We start from the raw sequence: 19963 nt of genomic DNA on the forward strand, positions 1-19963 counted from the left end.
TGCAGCAGCTAGTGAAGGCGACGCTGGAGCAAGGGAAGGAGGAAGGGAGTAATCCACAGTAGGATTTTAACACATACCATTAAACCTAGGGAGGGCAAGGTCTTGGTGTATTCTTTCAGCTGGATCTTCCTCTCTGCCCGTCAGCTGATGGCTCATATAGACACAGGCTCTACATTCACTGCAGTGATTAGTTACAGCCCCTGACACTCCCTAATCTGACAAGTAAGAGAAGAGACAGGCTCATTGTGTGTGTTCATTTTATTATAAAACCCTTGGTACGTCCAGTCACACATCTCTCAACAGAGTAACCAGAAAAACAGAAACACCAGTCAACTGCTCACTGAAATACAACACTGCCGCCAACATTCCTTATGGGGCAGGCATTTTTCTATGGGGGTTTATATGCCACCGCTTGGCTGAGAGGGAATGGAGTTAATCAACGTGCCTAGAAAGGAGATCTCCAATATCCTCACTCCATGAACCCTTTGTGACCGTTCTAAGCACAATATGCTGGGGAGCACGGGAGACGGGTTGACCCAAGATCGGGGGGATTGTGCCATGAAGATGTCTGGCCACGTGCGACTGGCATTCAGCAGGCAGTGGCGATCCTGCAAATGCTACAGAAAAGCTCCCACACACATACTTCTTGGGTGGCATTAGCATGCTGCGACTGCAGCTGCATCTGTAACTTCATTACAACAGAACCGGAGAGGTCTTTGATCCCAAACTGTTAAGAAAGGGTTTAAAGAAACCCAAGAAAGCGACCTATCCCTGGCAACAGGAATGATACAAACCCCTCCCTTGCCAGTCCAGTCACTGATCTGGAGGGCTGATTGCTGATTCTCTGAGTACGCTGTAATTCTAAGTGGGGTTCCTGAGTTCTGGGGTGCTGGCTACACTTGGCTTTGCTCAGTTCTTCTTGGTCTTGGGGGTATCGTATTTTCTCTTGCTCGAGTACCACAGCAGCAGGGGGATTCCGATGGAGGGAAGGGTCATCACGCCAAAAGCTGCCCAGTCGAGCTAGCAGAAGGGGAAAACCAATTAGAAGAAGAGTCAAGATGGGTCATGCATTGGTGAACCCCCAGTTCCTCAGACCCGAGCCCTCCTGCCCAAGTGTTTTGGTTCGATCCCTCTAACACAGACTCATTCCTAGCAAAAAAACAGACTAACACGGCTGCATCTCTATCATCATTCCTAGCAGCGTGACCACAGACCATGATACATTTCACTTTTCTTGCAAGATTTCACAGAAATTGTCCCAAAAAGCTTAGACGCCAGCTTGAGAATTTCCCAGGTATTTTTTTAATTTAGTGTTTTGGCTTCTGCTTTCACACCAGGAACCAGCACCCAAAAAAAGGTCAACGCTGATCGAACAGCACCGTCACTATGAGAAAAGGGATTATTGGCTTAATGGTACTTACAAAATGAGGGGAAAACCTCCTGTCAAACTCTCTCTGAGCCAGGATTCCACCCTGTCCAGGGGCACTGGTGAAGCCAACCTGAAATGGGGTGGAAAAGAGACAGCATTTGCCCACTGCCGCTCCATGGTGAGCACCCAATGAGAAGAGAGAGGGAGACCATCTACCATCCTTCTATGGTTGTGTCTGGGAGCACACGCTCTGTATCTCCACTGTTAGGACCCTGTACACGATCCTGTACTACTAGAAAGGTATTAACCACTCACCACAACCTGCCCTCCCTCCTGTGCCAGGTAGGTAATGGTAGCCGAGGTGAAGTTGAAGTAGCCAGCTTTGAGGGGCCTCAGGACCACTGTGTGAGATACGTTGCTGGCTCTGAATAGCAGATGGTTAAGGAAACAAATCGCATTTTGTCCCAGGAGAGGAGGATGCAGAACACAGTGAGTCTTACCAGCAGGTCTGAAATCTTAACCCAGGCAACTATCAATTCAGACTCTTAGGCTAGGTCTTGACTGCAACGTTTTTGCAGAAAAAGCTACGCAAAATGCGCTTCATATTTTCCATAGCTTTTTCCACTCCCCCCCCCCCCCCCGAAGAGGCTTTTCCGTCTAGACAGGGAAAGCCTCCTCTTTCAGCAGAGCCCTTATGCCTCATGAAACGAGGTATACAGGGCTCCCCAAAAGAGTGCATTTGCTCTTCTGCTTTTTTCTCATGGAAGAGCAAACGCGTTCCTCGGACACAGCACAGGTTTTGCGGGACCCTGTAGTCTAGAAGTAGCCTTACAGGGGTAACTCATCCACCCCTCCTGCCCTGACAGGTGAATGGTTATTCAGTACAAGGGGGCTGTGTGTTCTTTGACCTGAGAACTGGATCTTGTCTGCAGACACACTGGAGATCCCAGGGCATTTTACTGGGGTTTGTCCTCAAAGCCTTAGTCACAAGCCAGGTGTGTGTGTACTTCAGGGATGACGTCTGGAGCTAGAAGCATCTAAGTATCCTCAGGAATCAGAGGGAACAAGGGGGAGCCCAATGATCTAGAACAGAGCAGGAGGGGAGACCATTTCAAACCACGAAAAGATACGGTGCGATCCTGTCCCACTTGACGTTGAGCATTCCAGAGACAATGCCAAAATCTTCTGGGGGGAAAGAATCATCCGACAGCTCCACATCCAAAGCCGCACTAAACACAACAGAGAGAGGGGTTAGGAACAGAGCCAGGAGGAGGGTGGGGTGGGGATTGGCGTTAGCTGGAGTCCTACACGACATGATCCTTGGTCCCTGCTAACCGTATGATGCTATAGGCTGTTTCACAAACAGAGGAAAGCGCCAGGACTGATCTGGTGTCAAAAAGGCACCAAGATGAATGCAGGAGAAGGAAGACAGTGTCCAAGAGAAATGACTTCCCATGACCTTCGGGGCTAAGGGGAGACTGTCAGCACGAAGCCAAGGACTCTACAACGGCACGACAATGAGCGTGGACTTGCTTCCCATATACAGGAATCCACTGAGACCCTTTCAGAGCCTCCAGGATCATATTTCTCCCTTCCAACCCCAAAACCCTGCACACTTTGGTCTCGTTACCCTTGAAGCCTCGTAACACACCCCACGCTGAGTGGGCCTGATGGGCATCTCATACAGTGCGATCTTAGTCCTAAGGAAGTCAACACTCCTATGGACTCACGGATGCCAGTGAGAACAGACAGTCCTTTTAACAGCACTAACAGAAAACCTCAGGTGACCACAGTGGACCTTTCTGGTCTTATCTATGAATGCAAAGAGATTCTTCCCCTCCATTCCCCGCTGTCCCCCGAGTGCCCCTCCCTCCAGAGGGAATTTGGGAAGCATAAGAGAGGAGACACACTAATACTGGCCCCTGCCTTTCTCAGGGATAGACACCGGATAGGTGTCAATTATCAGGCCCTGCCCTGCTGTACACCACCCCAACCTGCCTCTTCCCACCCCTGCTCCGCGTCCCTTGCATCCCTTCCCCCAAACCCACTCCCCAGCCAGTGACATGACATGGGGGGCCTGGTGCCAACAGGAAGCAGAGCAACTGGCCCCAGCCCGCTCCACTTGCCAGAGGCTCAGCTCCCAGCTGCACTGCTCAGGGATCTCCAATTCCCACCATCGCAGTGAAGCAGAGCAACCTGGCTAGGAGCGGGCAGAATGGAGCAGGCTGCTGTGTTGTTCCATTTCCCATGGCTCTGCTGCTGAGTGTGATGGCTGGCCCAGCCCTTGCTGTGGCGCCAGGCCCCCCAGTGCACCAAGGGCAGCTGTCCCAAACCAGGACAGCTCTGGGTACCACATACACACAAACAAGCCTTACCTGGATCCAACATTGTAGATGTTGTACTGCAAAGTCAGGTCCTTGCCCTCCACTGCATATCTGTTGAGCAGAGATTTAGAGGCAAGCAGCCTGGCCCCCTCCTCACCATGAGCAACAGACAGCAGGGCACACACAGCAAGAGCGAACAGGTTCATCTGGAAGGGGAAACGTTCACTGTTAATGCCCGAGTTTCCAAAGAGGAAAAATTGCAAGTGGTGGCCCTTTGGAAGAGGCAGTAATGGGCAGCAGAATAGATACACGCAGGCAATGTGTTAAGAAGCCCAGACATCCATGTGGTTTAGGACATTGGACGTGAAGGCATCATACCATGAAGGAAGGAGGGAACAGTCCCGCTTAATATAATACCAGTGCAACTGCACCTGGAATATTCGGACAATATTCGTAAGAGCTGCAAAGCAATGACTTGATCCTGGGTTTCTTTTTTTTGGGCTGCTCTGCAAGTGGGTGGTATATTTATTGAAGAGACAGATTATATCTTTTACTGGACCAACACCTGTTGGTGAAAAAGACAAGCTTTCAAAGGACAGAGTTCTTCTGAAGTATCCCCAAAGGAAGGATGTTAACTATAATTTATTTGTGTTATGTAACTGCTAGAAATTCTAGAGGTTACCCATTAACATGTGGGGGAGAAGGTGGGAGCTAGTACTCAGGGGAGCCAGCTTTTAAGCCGGTTCCCTGGGTGTTCAGGCTCCCTTCTATACCTCCCCCACTGCTTTCCACGGAGGCAGCAGTGAGGGGGGCAGGTAGTTGCTTGGGAACCGATATGCACAGGGAGGTAGATGGCTCCATGGGCCAGCTTTTAAGCCAGCTTCCCCCCAGCACTGGCTCCCACTTGCCCCCCTCCCCTTACTACCTCCCACAGGCAGGCTCCCCCATGCATATCAGCTCCCACCTCCCCAGAGGCAGCAAGGTGAGAGGGGTTGCATGTAGTTGATATGATTAACCAATAAATTCAGGCTTACTGGTTAATCGCTTAATTGACTACACATATCTGCTTCAAAGCTTGCCTCTCTCACCAACAAAAGCTGGTGCAGTAAAAGATATTACCTCAGCCATCTTGTCTCCCTGATAGCCTGGGATTAACATGGCTTCTACACCCTTCAAACAATGCTAGATTATTTACCATCATTAAATGCATTAGGGCCAGATAAAGGCAGGAGAGGTCCATCAGTAGCTATTTGCCAGGATGGGCAGAGATGGTGTCCAGAGCCTCTGTTTGTCAGAAGCTGGGAATGGTTGACAGAAAATGGATCACTTGATGATTCTCTATTCTGTTCATTTCCTCTGGTGCACCTGCATCGGCCACTCTCAGAAGACAGGATACTGGGCTAGATGGACCTTTGGTCTGACCCAGTATGGCCATTCTTATGTAGAATAGTCATTTTATAAAGCTTCTTCAAACATCTAAGGCCAAAAAAACCATTTTTGTCCTTTCTCCTTTTACCACTGGTGGAAACATATACTTCAACAACCATGAGAAGTGCAATTGACTAAAAGTGACCATGCAAATGACTAGCCTTTATTCAGAGGAGGAGAAGATAAATGGCTTGAAGGTTTGTTTTTTGAACTCATCTATTTAATATCAGCTGTTAGCAGTAAAACATAATATCTTCCATAAGACAAAATTAACTTGAGGGCCCATGTAAAGAGTTCACATACTACCTTTACTCTCTCACATAAATACTCAAATGTCAGTCCGCTCCTATCCAAATACTGTTTGGCTCCGGATCCTTCCTTTGCTTCAGTCCTTCAAGTAAACATAGTACAAACCCCTTCTTCCCAGGCTAAAAAAAGTGACAAGTCCAATTTACCTCTCACTCCACTGAGCTCTTATCCCTATCTTGCCGATCTATGGTGAAATTACAGCAGATACCAACACATGCCCAAATAACCCTCAGGAAATCTCTCAGCCTGAATGTTCTGAGACCTCTAGGTGAGAGCACCATGCTCTTCCCTGGCCAAAACAGGAACTTAGTCAGTTACCTAACACAAAATACAGGACTATGTAGCACTTTAAAGACTAACAAGATGGTTTATTAGATGATGAGCTTTCGTGGGCCAGATCCACTTCCTCAGATCAAATTGACTATTTGATGTGAGGAAGTGGGTCTGGCCCACGAAAGCTCATCATCTAATAAACCATCTTGTTAGTCTTTAAAGTGCTACATAGTCCTGTATTTTGTTTCAGCTACACCAGACTAACACGGCTACGTTTCTATCATTACCTAACACAGTGATTCCTGAACAGCAGCCTAAGACCACAATGTGCTTCCCTACAGCTTGTGAAATATTGATCATGAAGTAGTGAGGCAGTAGGGTCCAGGAAGGGATCCGTTTATAGGCAACAGCTGGAAAAGGCTGGAGAACCAGCGATGTAACTTACAGGAGAGCATGAAAAAGGAGCTGCTAACTTCAGCTCTTGTGCAGTCACTGCACAAAGCTAGTCGTGCCTTTTCCCGACCACCTCGGCTCACTCCTTCCTTCTGCCCGGTATCCCTTCTGCCTGCCCCCAGCCTATAAGGCACCTGCAGCCCCTTCCTTCCACCCCGCAGCACCAGGGCCTGGCTGCAACCCAGAGCCACGTGTCCCCGCGCCTGAGCTGCTGGGGCCGGACCCGGCAGCAAGACAAGAGACCTGGATTTCCTTCCCCACCACGGACTGCTGACGTGTCAGAGCCCTCCCCGCCGCCTCCTGCCCCATAGCCTCCCCAACCCCCCCCCCCTCCGCCACCAGCCCCCTGGGCTCCCCCAGCCCCCTCCCCCGGGCCCCCCCCCCCCTCCGCCCCCACCCCCCTCCCCCTCCGCCCCCAGCCCCCTGGGCTCCCCCAGCCCCCTCCCCCGGGCCCCCAACCCCCCCTCCCCCAGCCCCCTCCCCCCGCCACCAGCCCCCTGGGCTCCCCCAGCCCCCAGCCCCCTCCCCCGGGCCCCCAGCCCCCCCCCCTCCCCCAGCCCCCCCCCCGCAGTCCCCTCAACCACCGTCCGGGTCCCCACAAACTCTCCCCTCCCCCCTTCCCATCCCTCCTCCAGGCCCCCCAAGTCTCCCTCCCCCGAGCCCCCCCCTTCCCGCCACCGCTCCCCCAGCCTCCCCCCTTGGGTCGCACAGCCCCCATCTCCCCCCCCACCCCGGTTCTCCCATCCGTCCTCAGGATCCCCCAAATCTCCCTCCCTCCTCGGCCCCCCCCAACCCCCGCCTTCCCGCCACCCCTCCCCCGTTGGGGGCGCCCCCCCCTCCCATCTCTGCCCCCCGACCTCCGGAATAAGTCCCAGGCACCACCCCGGCCCGAGAAACCCGCTCACCTCTCCGGCCGCAGCACCCCGCGGAAGCAAGAGTCAGCGCTCAGGGACCGGAAACCCGCCCCGCCAGCGCCCCGGGGCACGCTGGGAACTGTAGTCCGCTCCCTGTGCTGAGTGCCCGGAAACCCGTCTACGCCCCGAGGCACGCTGGGAACTATAGTCCACTCCCTGCGCCTCGCCCACGCCGGGGCGGGGGGGGGAGGGGGGAAGAGAGAGAGAGAGTGTGTGTGTGTGTGTGTGTGTGTGTGTGTGTGTGGAGACTAAAGCGCCTGCGCAGAAGCAACGGGTGTTTGCGGCGCCCCCTGGCGTTTCCTCTGTCTCAAATTTATTTCCTGTCCCTGCCTGTGGCTGCCCCCTGCTGCCCTCTGGCTGCACTGCGTCCCCTGCCTTTCACAGCTGCTTTCCCTGTTTCCCCCTGGGAGGAGCCCCACTAGATCCATCGCCACCTTCTGGAAAAGCTCCTGTATGATGGGCAGGGACCTCAAAGCTGCTTTATGCTTATCCTGGGCCTTCTGCCTCCCCTGCAGGAGTCACAGGTCCCACAGTGCGGGTGAACAGCGTCAAAGGCCCCCGGCCAGTAAAAGTTCTGCAGCAGCCTCTGCTCGGTGCGATGGACTCCTTGATGCCCCGAAAGGGGATCTTGTGGGCCAAGTACAGCAGCTGGCGGCACCTCTGGGGAACCACCAGCTGCCTCCTCACTTCCCTGTGTAACCCCCAAGGAGATTGCTTGGATTCCTGGGGCTTTGTCTGCTGGCAGCTCAGGGAGAGGCACTCTGAGTTTGCCTTGGCTCCCCCTCCCTACCAGGGCCAGAGTCTGCCCGGCAACCCATGGGGAGTGAGATGCCCCTCCCAGGGGGAAGGAGAGACCATTGTTGAGGGGAGTCTGGAGCCAGCCAGGGAAAGGGGAGGACTGGCTGTGTGGGAGCTAGGATGCCCCAGGCCTGCATGCAGGGTTCCCCCTGAGAACTAGCCTCTAGGGACCTGAAGGCAGGATCCCTCAGCTGGGTTTATGTCTCCACTGTTGATTCCCAGTTGTGGAGTTTGCTGGGAGGCTTCCCCAGCCAGGCGGAGTTGGCTCTCCAGCTCCCTGGGTGAGAGAGTCACTGATGGTCAGCTGGGCTCTAGCAGCAAGTTCAGGGCTGCTGCCTGCTGTGTGGGTCTGGAGGCTGGCCTGGGAGGCTATAGTTTTGAATTTTGGTGCAGTTGTGTGGTCTGCATCTTGAGCCCTGCACCCCTTCACGGCCAGGGGGAAATTCTGGGACCGAAGCAGCCTGGTTCCTGCTTGAAGAGGACCCCTGTGAGAAGAGAGCAGCCCCTTTGCAGAGACTGAGTCATCTCTCAACCTGAGGCTCATTCATGGAGTGTGTGAGTGCACCAATTTTTAGTTAGTAAGTCAGGGAATTTGTTTGGGGATTTTATTACCTGCAGCCTATTAAACTGTGGAGGGATTTACTGCCTTCTCCCATGTGTGAGTCCTTTGGGCTGTACTGGACCTAGTCAGCCCCACTGCTAAACCTCTGCAGAGAAGGATTGTGTGGTCAACAGTCATCAAGGGCCCCAACAAAGTACGCGTACCAACGGGACACTAACTTCACAGTTGCAGGGCACTGGTGACCCTAAAAATGATGTTTTACCCTGTTCTGTTATAATTGTCTCCTGTTTAATATAATTGTGTTTATTATAGTGTATGTGTTTGTGTTATTTTCTGGGAGTCTCCAACTATCTGGCGAATACGTGGGGATTATCCTGGGCTAGAATTTTCCTCCCAAGCTGCCCTGGCAACCCTGCTAGGAAGGAGTGAAGGGGGTGGAGGCACCGCCAAGTACATCAATCAGAAAGAATAAAATTGAGTAGGTGGCGGGATCCAGAAGAACCCAGACCTATCCATCCGAACCTGAAAGGAGATTGGCTCTAAAAGAAGGTAACCAGGTGGAGAGGGGGCGCTACACCTGGATTCAGTTCGCTCTGGGCCAGTCCATTCCTGGTACAGGGCTCCCTTCTCCCACAGGAACCCCTCCCTGCAGTCCTCTCCAGGGATTCTTCAAGGAGGGATACCTGTGCAGCTCCATCTGCAATTCTGCTGCCAGGCTGGTGGGTATGGATGGCCCTGGCGGGTTATGACTCAGTTTCCCCACCTTGGGAGAGAGGCTCTGGCCTATCCATGTCTAGCGCCACTCTCAGTGCTCCACTCCCCCTTCCAGGGGGGATGCCGCAACTGGCTGTGACTCTGGGTGAGGAGTAGGGCACTCCAAAGGCCAGTCCTCCAGATTATTACCTATTAGCACCTCCGCTTTAGGTATATCCTCGCTACAGGCACCTTGACAGGGTGTCTGAACACTAACCGCAGGGTCAGGCATGCATTGGGCACCAGCTGATCTGGGCCCAGCACCTCAGGTCATGCCGGTGTCACCTCTATGGCCGTGTCTCAGAGCCCCTGGACACTACTCCCTCCCACCTCAATAGGGATGATGTATTGGTTGATGAAGGGCCTGTCCTACATTCACCCGATGGATAAAGTACAGCCGCTCCTGCCCTGCCCTGGCATTCTGGGGGCCCCCTGAGCTGGGCTTCCTGAAGTCCCACCTTTGAGGGGTCTCCAGGTGACTCCCCTTCTGAGACCCTGATGTGGATCTCCCACCTGCCCCTAAGCTGCTGGCCACAAACTCATCTGCCAGTGACCTCGCACTGATCAGGTCTTTGGACTTCTGATCGGCCAGCCACACCATTAGGTCCGGAGGGCCTATGTCCTTCAGCTGCTCCAGCCACACCAGGTTATACACATCCGCTGTAGTGGTGGTCCCAGCACCCTTTCCCCTCTTGTGGGTATATTCCCCCAGCAGGTGGGCAGCCCCCTTGTACGTGGCACCTGGGGACTTGTGTACACCCTGGAACCGTGTCTGGTTGGCCTCAGGGGTTAGCTCAGACCTCTGCAACCAGGCCTTTTGAGCAGCTCATACTCCCTGGTCTCAACCCCGTCCACGTGGCCGAATGTTGGTATGGCTTTGGGCTGGAGCAGGGGAGTCAGACAGTGGAGCCTGTCTGCCAAGTTAATTTGGTGCAGATTATAACCCCTCTTATAGGGTGTGAGGAAGGCACGCATGTCATCCCCCTCCCTAAACTGGGGTTGCAGCGTGGAGTCCAGCTTCCCCCAGCTCTGCCATCTCGGGGCCCTTTCCCACTTACCCCTGGGTAGGCCCTCTTGGCCCATCTCTCCGCCAGCTCGTGCTTCCGCTGTTGGACAGGGTCCTCTCGCTCTCTCTCTCCACCAGCCTCTGCTCCTCCAGCTCTGCTGCTTCACTTTCAGCTCCAGCTCCAGCCTCTGCAACTCCCCCGGGGAGAACCCAGGTTGGGGCTCCACTGTGCTGACTGGGGCGTAGGCTCTGATAAGACTCTGGGCTGCTCCCTGGCTCTCTGGGCATCCCGCGAACCCCACAAGGACCAGGAGCCTGTAGCTCTGACCCATCATTCTGCACAAGATGAGCCATCAGCTGCTCCTTAGTGAGCCTCCCCATGCTCAGCACTGTTCCCCCACACAGATCACTCTGATGGAGCTGGGCATAGGCCATTTCCCTGCTGGTTCCTTCAATACCCTCGTTTGTCACTGGCAGCCACTCACTGCAAAGTGCCTGTGCCCGTGCCCGCTGTCAGTGGGCTACCGGGTGCACCCCCAAACCATCCTCTGCTACCATGTCGTCACGGCTTACAGGTCGTGCCCATACTAGGCCCATGCGGTCCCTGGGCAGAATCCCCACTCCAGGGCTTCAGCCCGTTCTCAGGGAGTCCCCTCTCACCTGGGGGTCCACCCCTCCGCCTCTGGAATGGCACCTCTCAGCTGTCTGCCTCTGCCTTGAGCCGCTTCAGGAGGGTCTACTCCCTCTGGTCCCCCAGGGCCTTCACGCCAGAGGGAATAGTACCACCCTATTCTCCAGCCCAGAGTGACTCTCAGCCAGCACAAAACCGTGGCGATTATTGAGCTTTAAATGCAATAAAGGAGCTCTCAGGCCTGTCGGCCGGGCCTCCCTCAGCCCCACACGTAGGGTTACCAGGTAGTCTTAAAAAAAATACCAGACACTTCATGCGGGGGGGGGGGGGGGGGGGAAGGGAGACAGGCTGGGAAGGGAGCAGGGCTGGCAATCCTAGTATTTTATACCCTTAACCAAACAAGGCTGATGTCAGGGCAAGAAATCAAAGTGAACTTCAAAGAGGAATTATTATCAGCAGAGAAAGAAACAGGTTTAGAGGGAGTTCGAGCTTCAGCTCAAAATAGTTCATTAACACATTCCAACAGCGCATCCTTCTGGCCTCTCCCCACCTCGGTGAAGGCCAGTTCACTCCCTCTAGTATACGTGCAGACACAAGAAACTGAAATGGCTTTTGTTATACAGAATGGCTTCTAGCTAAATATGAATTGGTTTCTACAGCGCCCTAGGCGACGGCCTATATGCATGGGCCAGCCCGTTCCCACCCACTAGCGCTTCCTCAGAATGGGACCTTTCCTTTTACCTGTGATGAAAATTTGGGGACTTCTCATCTTGCCCTTCATGGCTTTCTGGCAGATTCTCTTCATACACCTCAGGATGGGCCCACTCTGACTAGGAACAATGGTGAGTTACATCTGAAGTGTTTTCTGGCCCATGTTGGCTCCTACCAAAAGACTCCTGTCCTCCCAAGAGGGACCAAGTAAGAGCTTACTCTTTCTATGTGTACACTTAAGACAGAGGACCACATCCAGGTACAATTTTTACCCCCTTCTGTGCCTCTCGACTCCAGCGTGTCAGGCCAGGGCCGGTCCCTCAATTCCTAGGAAAGACGAAAATACGAGGTGGGCGTCCCCATAGAACCTCGGGAGGTCAAACACCTAACCCGACCAGCAGGTAGAGGGTAGAATGACACTCAAAGTGAGTGTGTGCTGGGCCCATCTTTTATACTCATGGGGTCATGTATTTCTCTTTCTTATCTGTCATGCCAAATGGGGCTGGTCTGTCTTTTGTGAGACCAGTTCTTACAAGGGAGTTGTGAACTTAATTTACACTTGTAAGAGAGATAACTAAATTGGAATTACTGGGGATTCTTTTCTCAGTGGGAAATTCCTCTTCCAGGGACTGTGTGTGTGTTCGAATCAACATAGGTGCCAGCCGGTGGCAGTCTCGCATATCCTGATCTCTCCTCATATCTATGTTTCAGCTTCTCAGGATCAGATGAGCCAGCATAGACTATGCTGATTTTATTGCTCCTTCTCTGTCCTGTATGCTTCAGGGAGGCAAATAAGATGGATGTGATGGAGGCGGGCTGTCTGGCCACATTCCACCCCCTGATACGACACACCACGTCCCAGGAATGCAAGATGGTGGCTTGCCAGTACCTCTTGCCCACCTTGGGCGAATTTAAAAGTACCCAATGGCCTGATTAGAGGGTTCAGGATCTAGGAATTGACTAGGGACCTTTCCTGGTGCTGTGTATCGAATGTGCACACAAGAGATAGCTACATTAACTAGGCATTGCACAATACATAGGGTTATGCAGAAAAGGAGTACAACAATCAAAACAATCAAAACAGTGGTCATAATAGAGTGTAGGAAAGGAGTTAAGGAAAGTTTTAGCTGTTGGGCTAACCAAGTTAGCCATGAGTTATTTACAGTCTTAGTTACAGCATGTCTTATCCCATACCGTTCATTGCCACTTCCCTTGCCTCCCCCCAAAGTTATTTTGAGGACTGCGGTAGTTGCTGTCATCGAACCATACCGGTCCCCATCTGAAGATGTCACTCTTGTTTCACCAGTCATTTGGGCTGAGAGGGACAAACTCGATTCCCAGTCCAGTGGAGGAGTCAAGTAAGGTATTCTGGTACAGCAGTAGCAGTTGGGATGAGGAAGAAGACCATGGCGAGTTGGAGTGCCATGTCTCATTTCAATACAGGCAGTCCCCGGGTTACGTACAAGATAGGGACTGTAGGTTTGTTCTTAAGTTGAATTTGTATGTAAGTCGGAACTGGTACATATTGTAGGGGAAACTCTAGCCAAACATTTTTTTTAGTTTTGGATAGCATAGGGAAAGGTTAACTCCCCTCTAATGTTTGTTTTGCTGTCTGTTCCCCTGTTCAGAAGATTTCACATCTATTTCTGTCCCTGTGACAAACTCAGGACTAAAGGAGTAACTCATCAAATACCAAACAGCTCTGCACCATGCTTTGAGCTAATAGCTTTATTTCCACACACCACCCAGGGTTCTAGGAGGAGGGTCCTTTTTTTGCTAACACAATGAGGCCAGCACTTTGTTTGCCCAGGGAGCCCAGCATGTATAGGGGGAGGAGGGGCGGAGAGGCTGCTTTTGTCTGCTGTTCGGCAGCCTGTTGCTCAGGGGAGGGGGCAGCCTGTTGCTGGCAGGAGGGAGGGGGGAGGCATGCGGGATGCGAGGTGGCGGGGGGCAGCGGGCGTGGGGAGGCACTTTTCCTCTGCCCGGCAGCTCTGCGGGATCCCTGTCCCTGTGGCCAGCTGCTGCAGGCAGAGGCCAGTTGGAGCCGACCGAAGAGGAGGAGGAGGATTCTAGGACCCAGGTGAGTGAGCCCCAGGGACGCTGCTGCGCTCCGGGAGCCCGGCATGTATAGAGGGGAGGAGGGGCAGAGAGGCTGCTTTTGTCTGTTCGGCAGCCTGTTGCTCAGGGAAGGGGGCAGCGTGTTGCTGGCAGGGAGGTGGGGGGGCAGCGGGCATGGGGAGGCACTTTTCCTCTGCCCGGCAGCTCTGCGGGACTCCAGTCGGAGCCGGCCCGAGGAGGAGGAGGATCCTAGGACCCAGGTGAGCGAGCCCCAGGAATGCTGCTGCGCATGTGCGGGAGTTGCCTCACCCGTTCGTATCTAGGGATCCGACGTAAGTCGGGGACTGCCTGTAGTCTGTAACTAACAACAGTAGTTGCAAGCGCTACAACGGCAAGCGGTATATATATATACACACAAAAGTTCATGGTGGTTTCCTGGATCCACACCAGCATTGTGAGGGATCCATCCCACTGGAGCACTGTTCAGGGATATTGCCTCAGTTTCCTGTGATAAAACATAAGGTTCGCCGGTCTTGGATACAATCCAAGCCTCAGTAATGGTTATTGGTGTTAGCCCAGCATCTGCAGTGGTCCAGACTCCTTTTCCCTTGTAGGAGTGCAGTGAATGGATTTGTGTTCCCAAACTGGGGTGTTGGGACAGGGCTATTAAGCGGTTTAGTCCCATGACTGTAAACAACCCTGTTGCCACTGGGGTTGAGTAAGTAAAACCAATTCCTGAAACAATTTCCACTCCAGTTAAAACATACTTCCACCCTTGCTTACTGGTGGGTAGTGTACCAATATAATCTACTTGCCAGGTTGCCCATAGTGCTTTTCCATCTCTTAGTCTGGCAAACCATTGCCCTTCTGTTACATGTTTCCTTGAGTTCAGCACATAGGGTGCAAGCTTGTACCAGATCTTTGGCTTGTTTGTGGGTTATAGGCCACCCCCTGGCATGTGCCTGCCGCACCAGCTCATCGCTTTCAGTGTGTCCCAAGGTTTCATGTAGCCAAATGTACAGGCGTTCCCAATCCACCTGGGCAGCAAAAATTTGTACTGCTGCATCTGCTAGGTTATTTAGCTGTGCAGCTAGGGTATTATTCTTTTGGACACATGACTTATGCTTAAGGCATGTAGGGTTGCATGCTGGTATATCCATTTCCAATATTCCAATCTCGAAACAGGCTTTCCTATTTCCCAGTTATTATTCTTCCAATTAGTTATCCACTGGGTGGCTCCAGCCCATACAGCATAGGAGTTAGTGTAGATGGTACTGGCCCCTGCCTCACAAGCTAATTGATTGCTGCCAGCTCTGCAAGCTGAGCTGTTCCTTCTATGTTTGTGGTCAGGGGTGCAATGGATGTGTCTGCTGAAACAGCAACAGCCTTCCCCGTCCACTTTCCTTTGAAATAGCCAAAAGCGTTATCAAGTCAGCCTTGAAAAAAAAAAAAAAAAACAGTTAAGTTTCAAAGCTTGAATTTCTAAACTAATAATTTGGTTTCTAGAAAGTTAAATGTCCTTAAGAGTTGAATGCCCAACAGAAGCACTAACCAATTTGTGCCTTGTCTATTTGCAATTTTAAGCAAGCGGACATTATCCAAAACAAAATAAAACTAGTTCTTTTGAAACCCACAAAATAGTTACAATATATAGAGCTCATTCTTTTATGCAGTTAACCAATTAAGTTTCAGTAGAATCCTTAATTTTCCTTTGCAGATTTAACAAAGGTGTCCATAGACAAAATGTTTACATTTGATTGTTTCTTTGCATAGATGGTTTGCACAGTGCTTAAGGAAGAGGCTGCAAAGAAACAAGGTGTCATTTTTAAAACAAGATTTCCCTTCACATATTACAACCATCACTTAATTCCTTCCACACTGCCATGGAGTCCACCTTTTATCTTCACATTCCCTCAAATCACTTGCTTTGTCCTTTCAAAGAAAATGTTTCTCATTCCTAGTAACTTTCCAATGTCTGCTCTACTTTCCTTATTCCTGCTAAATGACTTTTCCCAATGAGACAGGTTTGTCTACTATTAATTTGGTAAGGAGGGTGAGCTTGTTCACTAAGCCTCATACCTTCTGGTCCTTTTCTTAAGCATATTCCTGAGGGAAGAAAAAAAAAATAAATCTGAGAGTTTCTTTAACTCTCAGCACCCATCCTTAAGGGAATCTAACTCTGTCTGGGTACTGAGGGACATGAATTTCTACCTCTCCACGTCTGCAGCAGAGGTATCAGCCAATTTTGAAGAACACCTCTTTACAGGTTTTCCACAGAAGACAAAAGCTGCAGCTGTTTCCCTCTCCTTTGAAGTTGAGGGTTTACATATCCACAAGTAGTTAGCCAATTTGTCTTCTAGGTCTGAAATTGTATGGACATCAGTTAACACTTGATCAGACCAAGGGCTATGCCCGAACCTTTGCAAGATTTTGTTCAAAAGGGGTAACATCTTTTACAAATGCCAATTTCTCAGTCTTCTCTCTGCCTTCTTAAAAGGCTGCTTACATTTAAACTTTTCCTAGTATACCCAACCTCCTATTGGGACTAAAATAGCAATACCAATACCTCCTTTTTCTTTCTTTCTGGAGGGCTACAATTTGAACTTTCTGATCTCAGCTAGTTTGCTGATAATACTTAGCTATTACCTGCAAAGCTTCTTTGTGCTGCCAGCTAGGGCATTTGCATCACAAAGGAAATCACAACCTGTTGTGGCTCCTGGAGCTTTCACAGCATTTTAGTTTGTTTGCAGTTTTTACTCATTCTACAGTGTACATGGCATGTTACAGAAAAATGTGCAATCTTTGTTTACAACACTACTTAGCCACATTAAACTTTGCATAGAGTGTAACTCTTTCTTTATGCTTACAGTTTTCCTGTACCTTCATTAAACAACTTGGCCTAAAATGGTCTTACTGAAAATAAACCAAACCAATTTGTTTTAAACCTGCAAACAAGATTACTGGATCTTGAAAACTTCATATTATTTACACTATATATATATATATATATATACACACAGACACACATACATTCTCTCTGAACCTTTCTTACACTATTTCTACATAGCTGTACAACAGTTACATTCCCTTTTTATTCAATGGGGTAGTTCAGTTCCAATAGAACCCCCTCCCTTTAGAGTTCTTTTAGCAGTCTCTCTAATCAAATGTACAGATTTGAGTCAAATTTGCCTGGATTATTTACAGACATTCCTTTGGAAAAAGGGCCCATTTTTCCTTCAGAATGGCTGCAAAGAAACCACAAATTTCTATCTACACCATTTTAGCATTTGCACAACTGCATTTGCTCTCCATTCTCTGCAGAGTTTAAATTCTCTGTTTCTCTTTTCTTAAAACACTTTCTTATCTCTAAAATAAAATCTGGCCTTGTTTCAGATATTACTCTTGTAAGTATGTTTAAGGATTTAGAATTCCAGTACTTACTGCCTTTTTCTCAGTTCTACCACAAGGCTTTCAATCTTATCTGTTACCTGCCTGCTTGTCTGGGCCTGATCCTGTTTTCCTTTTCTGCCTGCTTTTCTGGTCCTGATCCTGTTTTCCTTGCAAAATGGAAAGTGGCTCCTTTCCACAGACTCAGGCTTTGTCCCATTCTTTGCAGGCAGTTCTATACTTACAGAACTGCACCCACAACTCCTCAGGATTTCCCCAATCCTCTTCTAACATTTCTCTATCCCATTTTGGATTGCCCCAACCTTCTTGGGCAAACCTTTTCTCTATACCACTAAAATCCATGTCTATCATGACAGGCTTCATGTTGCTGTATGTGAACCAGTAGCACAATCCTGCCGACTACGCCAATTCTGTCAGCCGACGGTCAGGGCTCCCTATATCTGTCCCTTAAGACCGGCTGAAGTTCTTTTAAATTGTGCTTGGTTCTGTTACAGCAACTGAAGGAGTCAGGTTAAAACTTAAACAGTTACAGGTTTATTGAAGAAGCTTATAAATCATATGGTTGCAATGGCTATTGTTCTATTTCTTAACTACTAGCAAAATATGGATCTTAAAACTGGTTACAAAGAAGATAAAGATAGAAAAAAATAGAAATAATGGTACCAAGTAACAGCTTACTCTTTCTATGTGTACACTTAAGACAGAGGACCACATCCAGGTACAATTTTTACCCCCTTCTGTGCCTCTCGACTCCAGCATGTCAGGCCAGGGCCAGTCCCTCAATTCCTAGGAAAGACGAAAGGTGGGCGTCCCCATAGAACCTTGGGAGGTCAAACACCTAATCCGACCAGCAGGTAGAGGGTAGAATGACACTCAAAGTGAGTGTGTGCTGGGCCCATCTTTTATACTCATGGGGTCACGTATTTCTCTTTCTTATCTGTCATGCCAAATGGGGCTGGTCTGTCTTTTGTGAGACCAGTTCTTACAAGGGAGTTGTGAACTTAATTTACACTTGTAAGAGAAATAACTGAATTGGAATTACTGGGGATTCTTTTCTCAGTGGGAAATTCCTCTTCCAGGGACTGTGTGTGTGTTCGAATCAACATAGGTGCCAGCCGGTGGCAGTCTCGCATATCCTGATCTCTCCTCATATCTATGTTTCAGCTTCTCAGGATCAGATGAGCCAGCATAGACTATGCTGATTTTATTGCTCCTTCTCTGTCCTGTATGCTTCAGGGAGGCAAATAAGATGGATGTGATGGAGGCGGGCTGTCTGGCCACAGGGATGCACCATCACCAGACGCGTCCTCCCCCACCCCGGCCAACTGTGCACATCTATTCTGCAATAACGCAGGAAGGATGGCCAGATCTGATTGTTGGTGGAACAACTTCCAGTCTAAAGCTAGTGAGAACGTGTGTGTTGTCCTATTGGCTAATCAGGTGAGATGTCACAAGAGGGCGCTGTGATCCGGTTGATCAGGCCGTATCACAATACGTATTCCATTCAGCATTCACAGAACAAAAGATCTCCCCAGCAGCCCAAATATACCTTTAACAAGTTTTATTGTAAGCAATTCAGAAGCAAGTTTTAAAAGAACTATATGTATATATATTGTAGGGTAAACTGAGGCAGCCCTAAATGTGCTAATAGGCCTCTAAACAGCATAACTCCATTTTAGAATTAAGGCCTGGAAACACCACAGTCAAGATAAGAGCTGCAGACAGTGGAACGACCCTGGGCACCATAGCAACCACATTCTAAAACACTCAAACTAAACTCCAGTTAGTAACCTAACACATTTTGCTTAAGATAACATTCATAAATTTGCTTAACTGTCTTGCTTCACTCCTAGATAATAAGCCTGAGAACCCAGTGCTGCACCAACTCAAGGCCATACCCGCCTGCTATAAGAAACATCGTCATAAATGCAGACTAACTGTTATTACTGTTTTGCTGACATGTTTTGGCATTTAAACAATAACCACCTATATGTATTAATTAAGTTACTTTGCAATGGGCAGAGATATTATGTAATCTTTAGTAGTTCTATTGGCTTGTGCTCATGTCGTCTTGCTGCTAGACCTATCAAATCATTTTTCCTCCGTCCACCTGCTGACTATATAATCTATTGTATTGTGTTAATTAACCAGTAATCACCAGGGTAACCCCTGCGTGTCACTCCATCAGCTGGTGTAATAAATCCTCCGCTTGTTTTCACCTGCATCCAGAGTGTCCTGGCTTATTTCCAACATATATATTTAGTACTAAGCAATTAAAATGGCAATAAAGACAATAAAAGGCATCACAAACATTAAAAGCAATATTTAAATGAAATAATTAACAATCTAAATCTAATCCTTAACCCAATTTAGCAGCCTAATTCTTAATCCAATTAAACACTCACACGCACATACACTCATCCTCTGGTGCTGGCCAAACTCCAGGTAATGTTGATTAATTTGTTGAGGAGGAAGTCCAACGTGCATGTCACCCCAATATGCCGAATTGATGGACTCCACCTTGGTGCAAAATGGTGTGGTATATAACCCCTTGGGGGAGGGGAAATCAGTCCATGTGGAGTAACCAATGGTATCCACTGGTTACACACAGTCTGGGTCCAGGTGGGGTGATGTCTGTAGGTTGCACCCCCCCCCCTCCTGTGGGTGTTCTCATCACCAATCTTAGAGCGTCCTGCTTACCCCACCCAATTCTGCTTGTCTCACTATGAGTGATAAATAATAGAATGTCCTTGATTAGGTCTCTCCCTTGTTACTCCTTATCTGGGAACGTTGCCGCCTGTACCGTTTTGTCTCCTTAGCACACAGTCTTTTCTTGTCTTATTACACTGTTCTTTTCTTGAAGTTGTAAACAAATCCATAATCCTTCAGGGCTTTTGCTCAGACCTCAGCATGGCCTCTCTTCAGCTCACTTACTGTTAATTTACTCATGCTAACCATTCACGCTA

The 19963-nt window shown here is 49.7% G+C and overlaps 1 protein-coding gene and 1 long non-coding RNA gene across 5 annotated transcripts; one reads left to right on the top strand and one right to left on the bottom strand.

Moving 5' to 3' along the window:
• Positions 1–240: 240 nt before the first annotated feature.
• Positions 241–7216, bottom strand: SSR2 (signal sequence receptor subunit 2). Its single transcript, XM_075907046.2, has 6 exons — positions 7062–7216; positions 3745–3899; positions 2500–2598; positions 1685–1793; positions 1422–1499; positions 241–1020 (listed from the first exon to the last, which is right to left on the bottom strand). Exons 2-6 carry the CDS (start codon positions 3897–3899, stop codon positions 910–912), a joined length of 552 nt encoding a protein of 183 aa, XP_075763161.1. The 5' UTR covers positions 7062–7216; the 3' UTR covers positions 241–909.
• A 6260-nt stretch (positions 7217–13476) lies between these two features.
• Positions 13477–19221, top strand: LOC142819482 (uncharacterized). 4 transcript variants are annotated; one of them, XR_012897404.2, is made up of 3 exons: positions 13477–13611; positions 18234–18437; positions 18851–19221. It is a non-coding gene; the product is annotated as an uncharacterized LOC142819482 (long non-coding RNA). The 4 variants fall into 4 exon arrangements; XR_012897403.2 differs by having other exon boundaries at positions 13483–13611; positions 18162–18437; XR_012897402.2 differs by lacking the exon at positions 13477–13611 and adding an exon at positions 13711–13849.
• The last annotated feature ends 742 nt before the right edge of the window (positions 19222–19963 follow it).

This window comes from Pelodiscus sinensis, chromosome 22 (assembly GCF_052426305.1).
Source record: "Pelodiscus sinensis isolate ZL-2025 chromosome 22, ASM5242630v1, whole genome shotgun sequence".
Taxonomy (NCBI): domain Eukaryota; kingdom Metazoa; phylum Chordata; order Testudines; family Trionychidae; genus Pelodiscus; species Pelodiscus sinensis.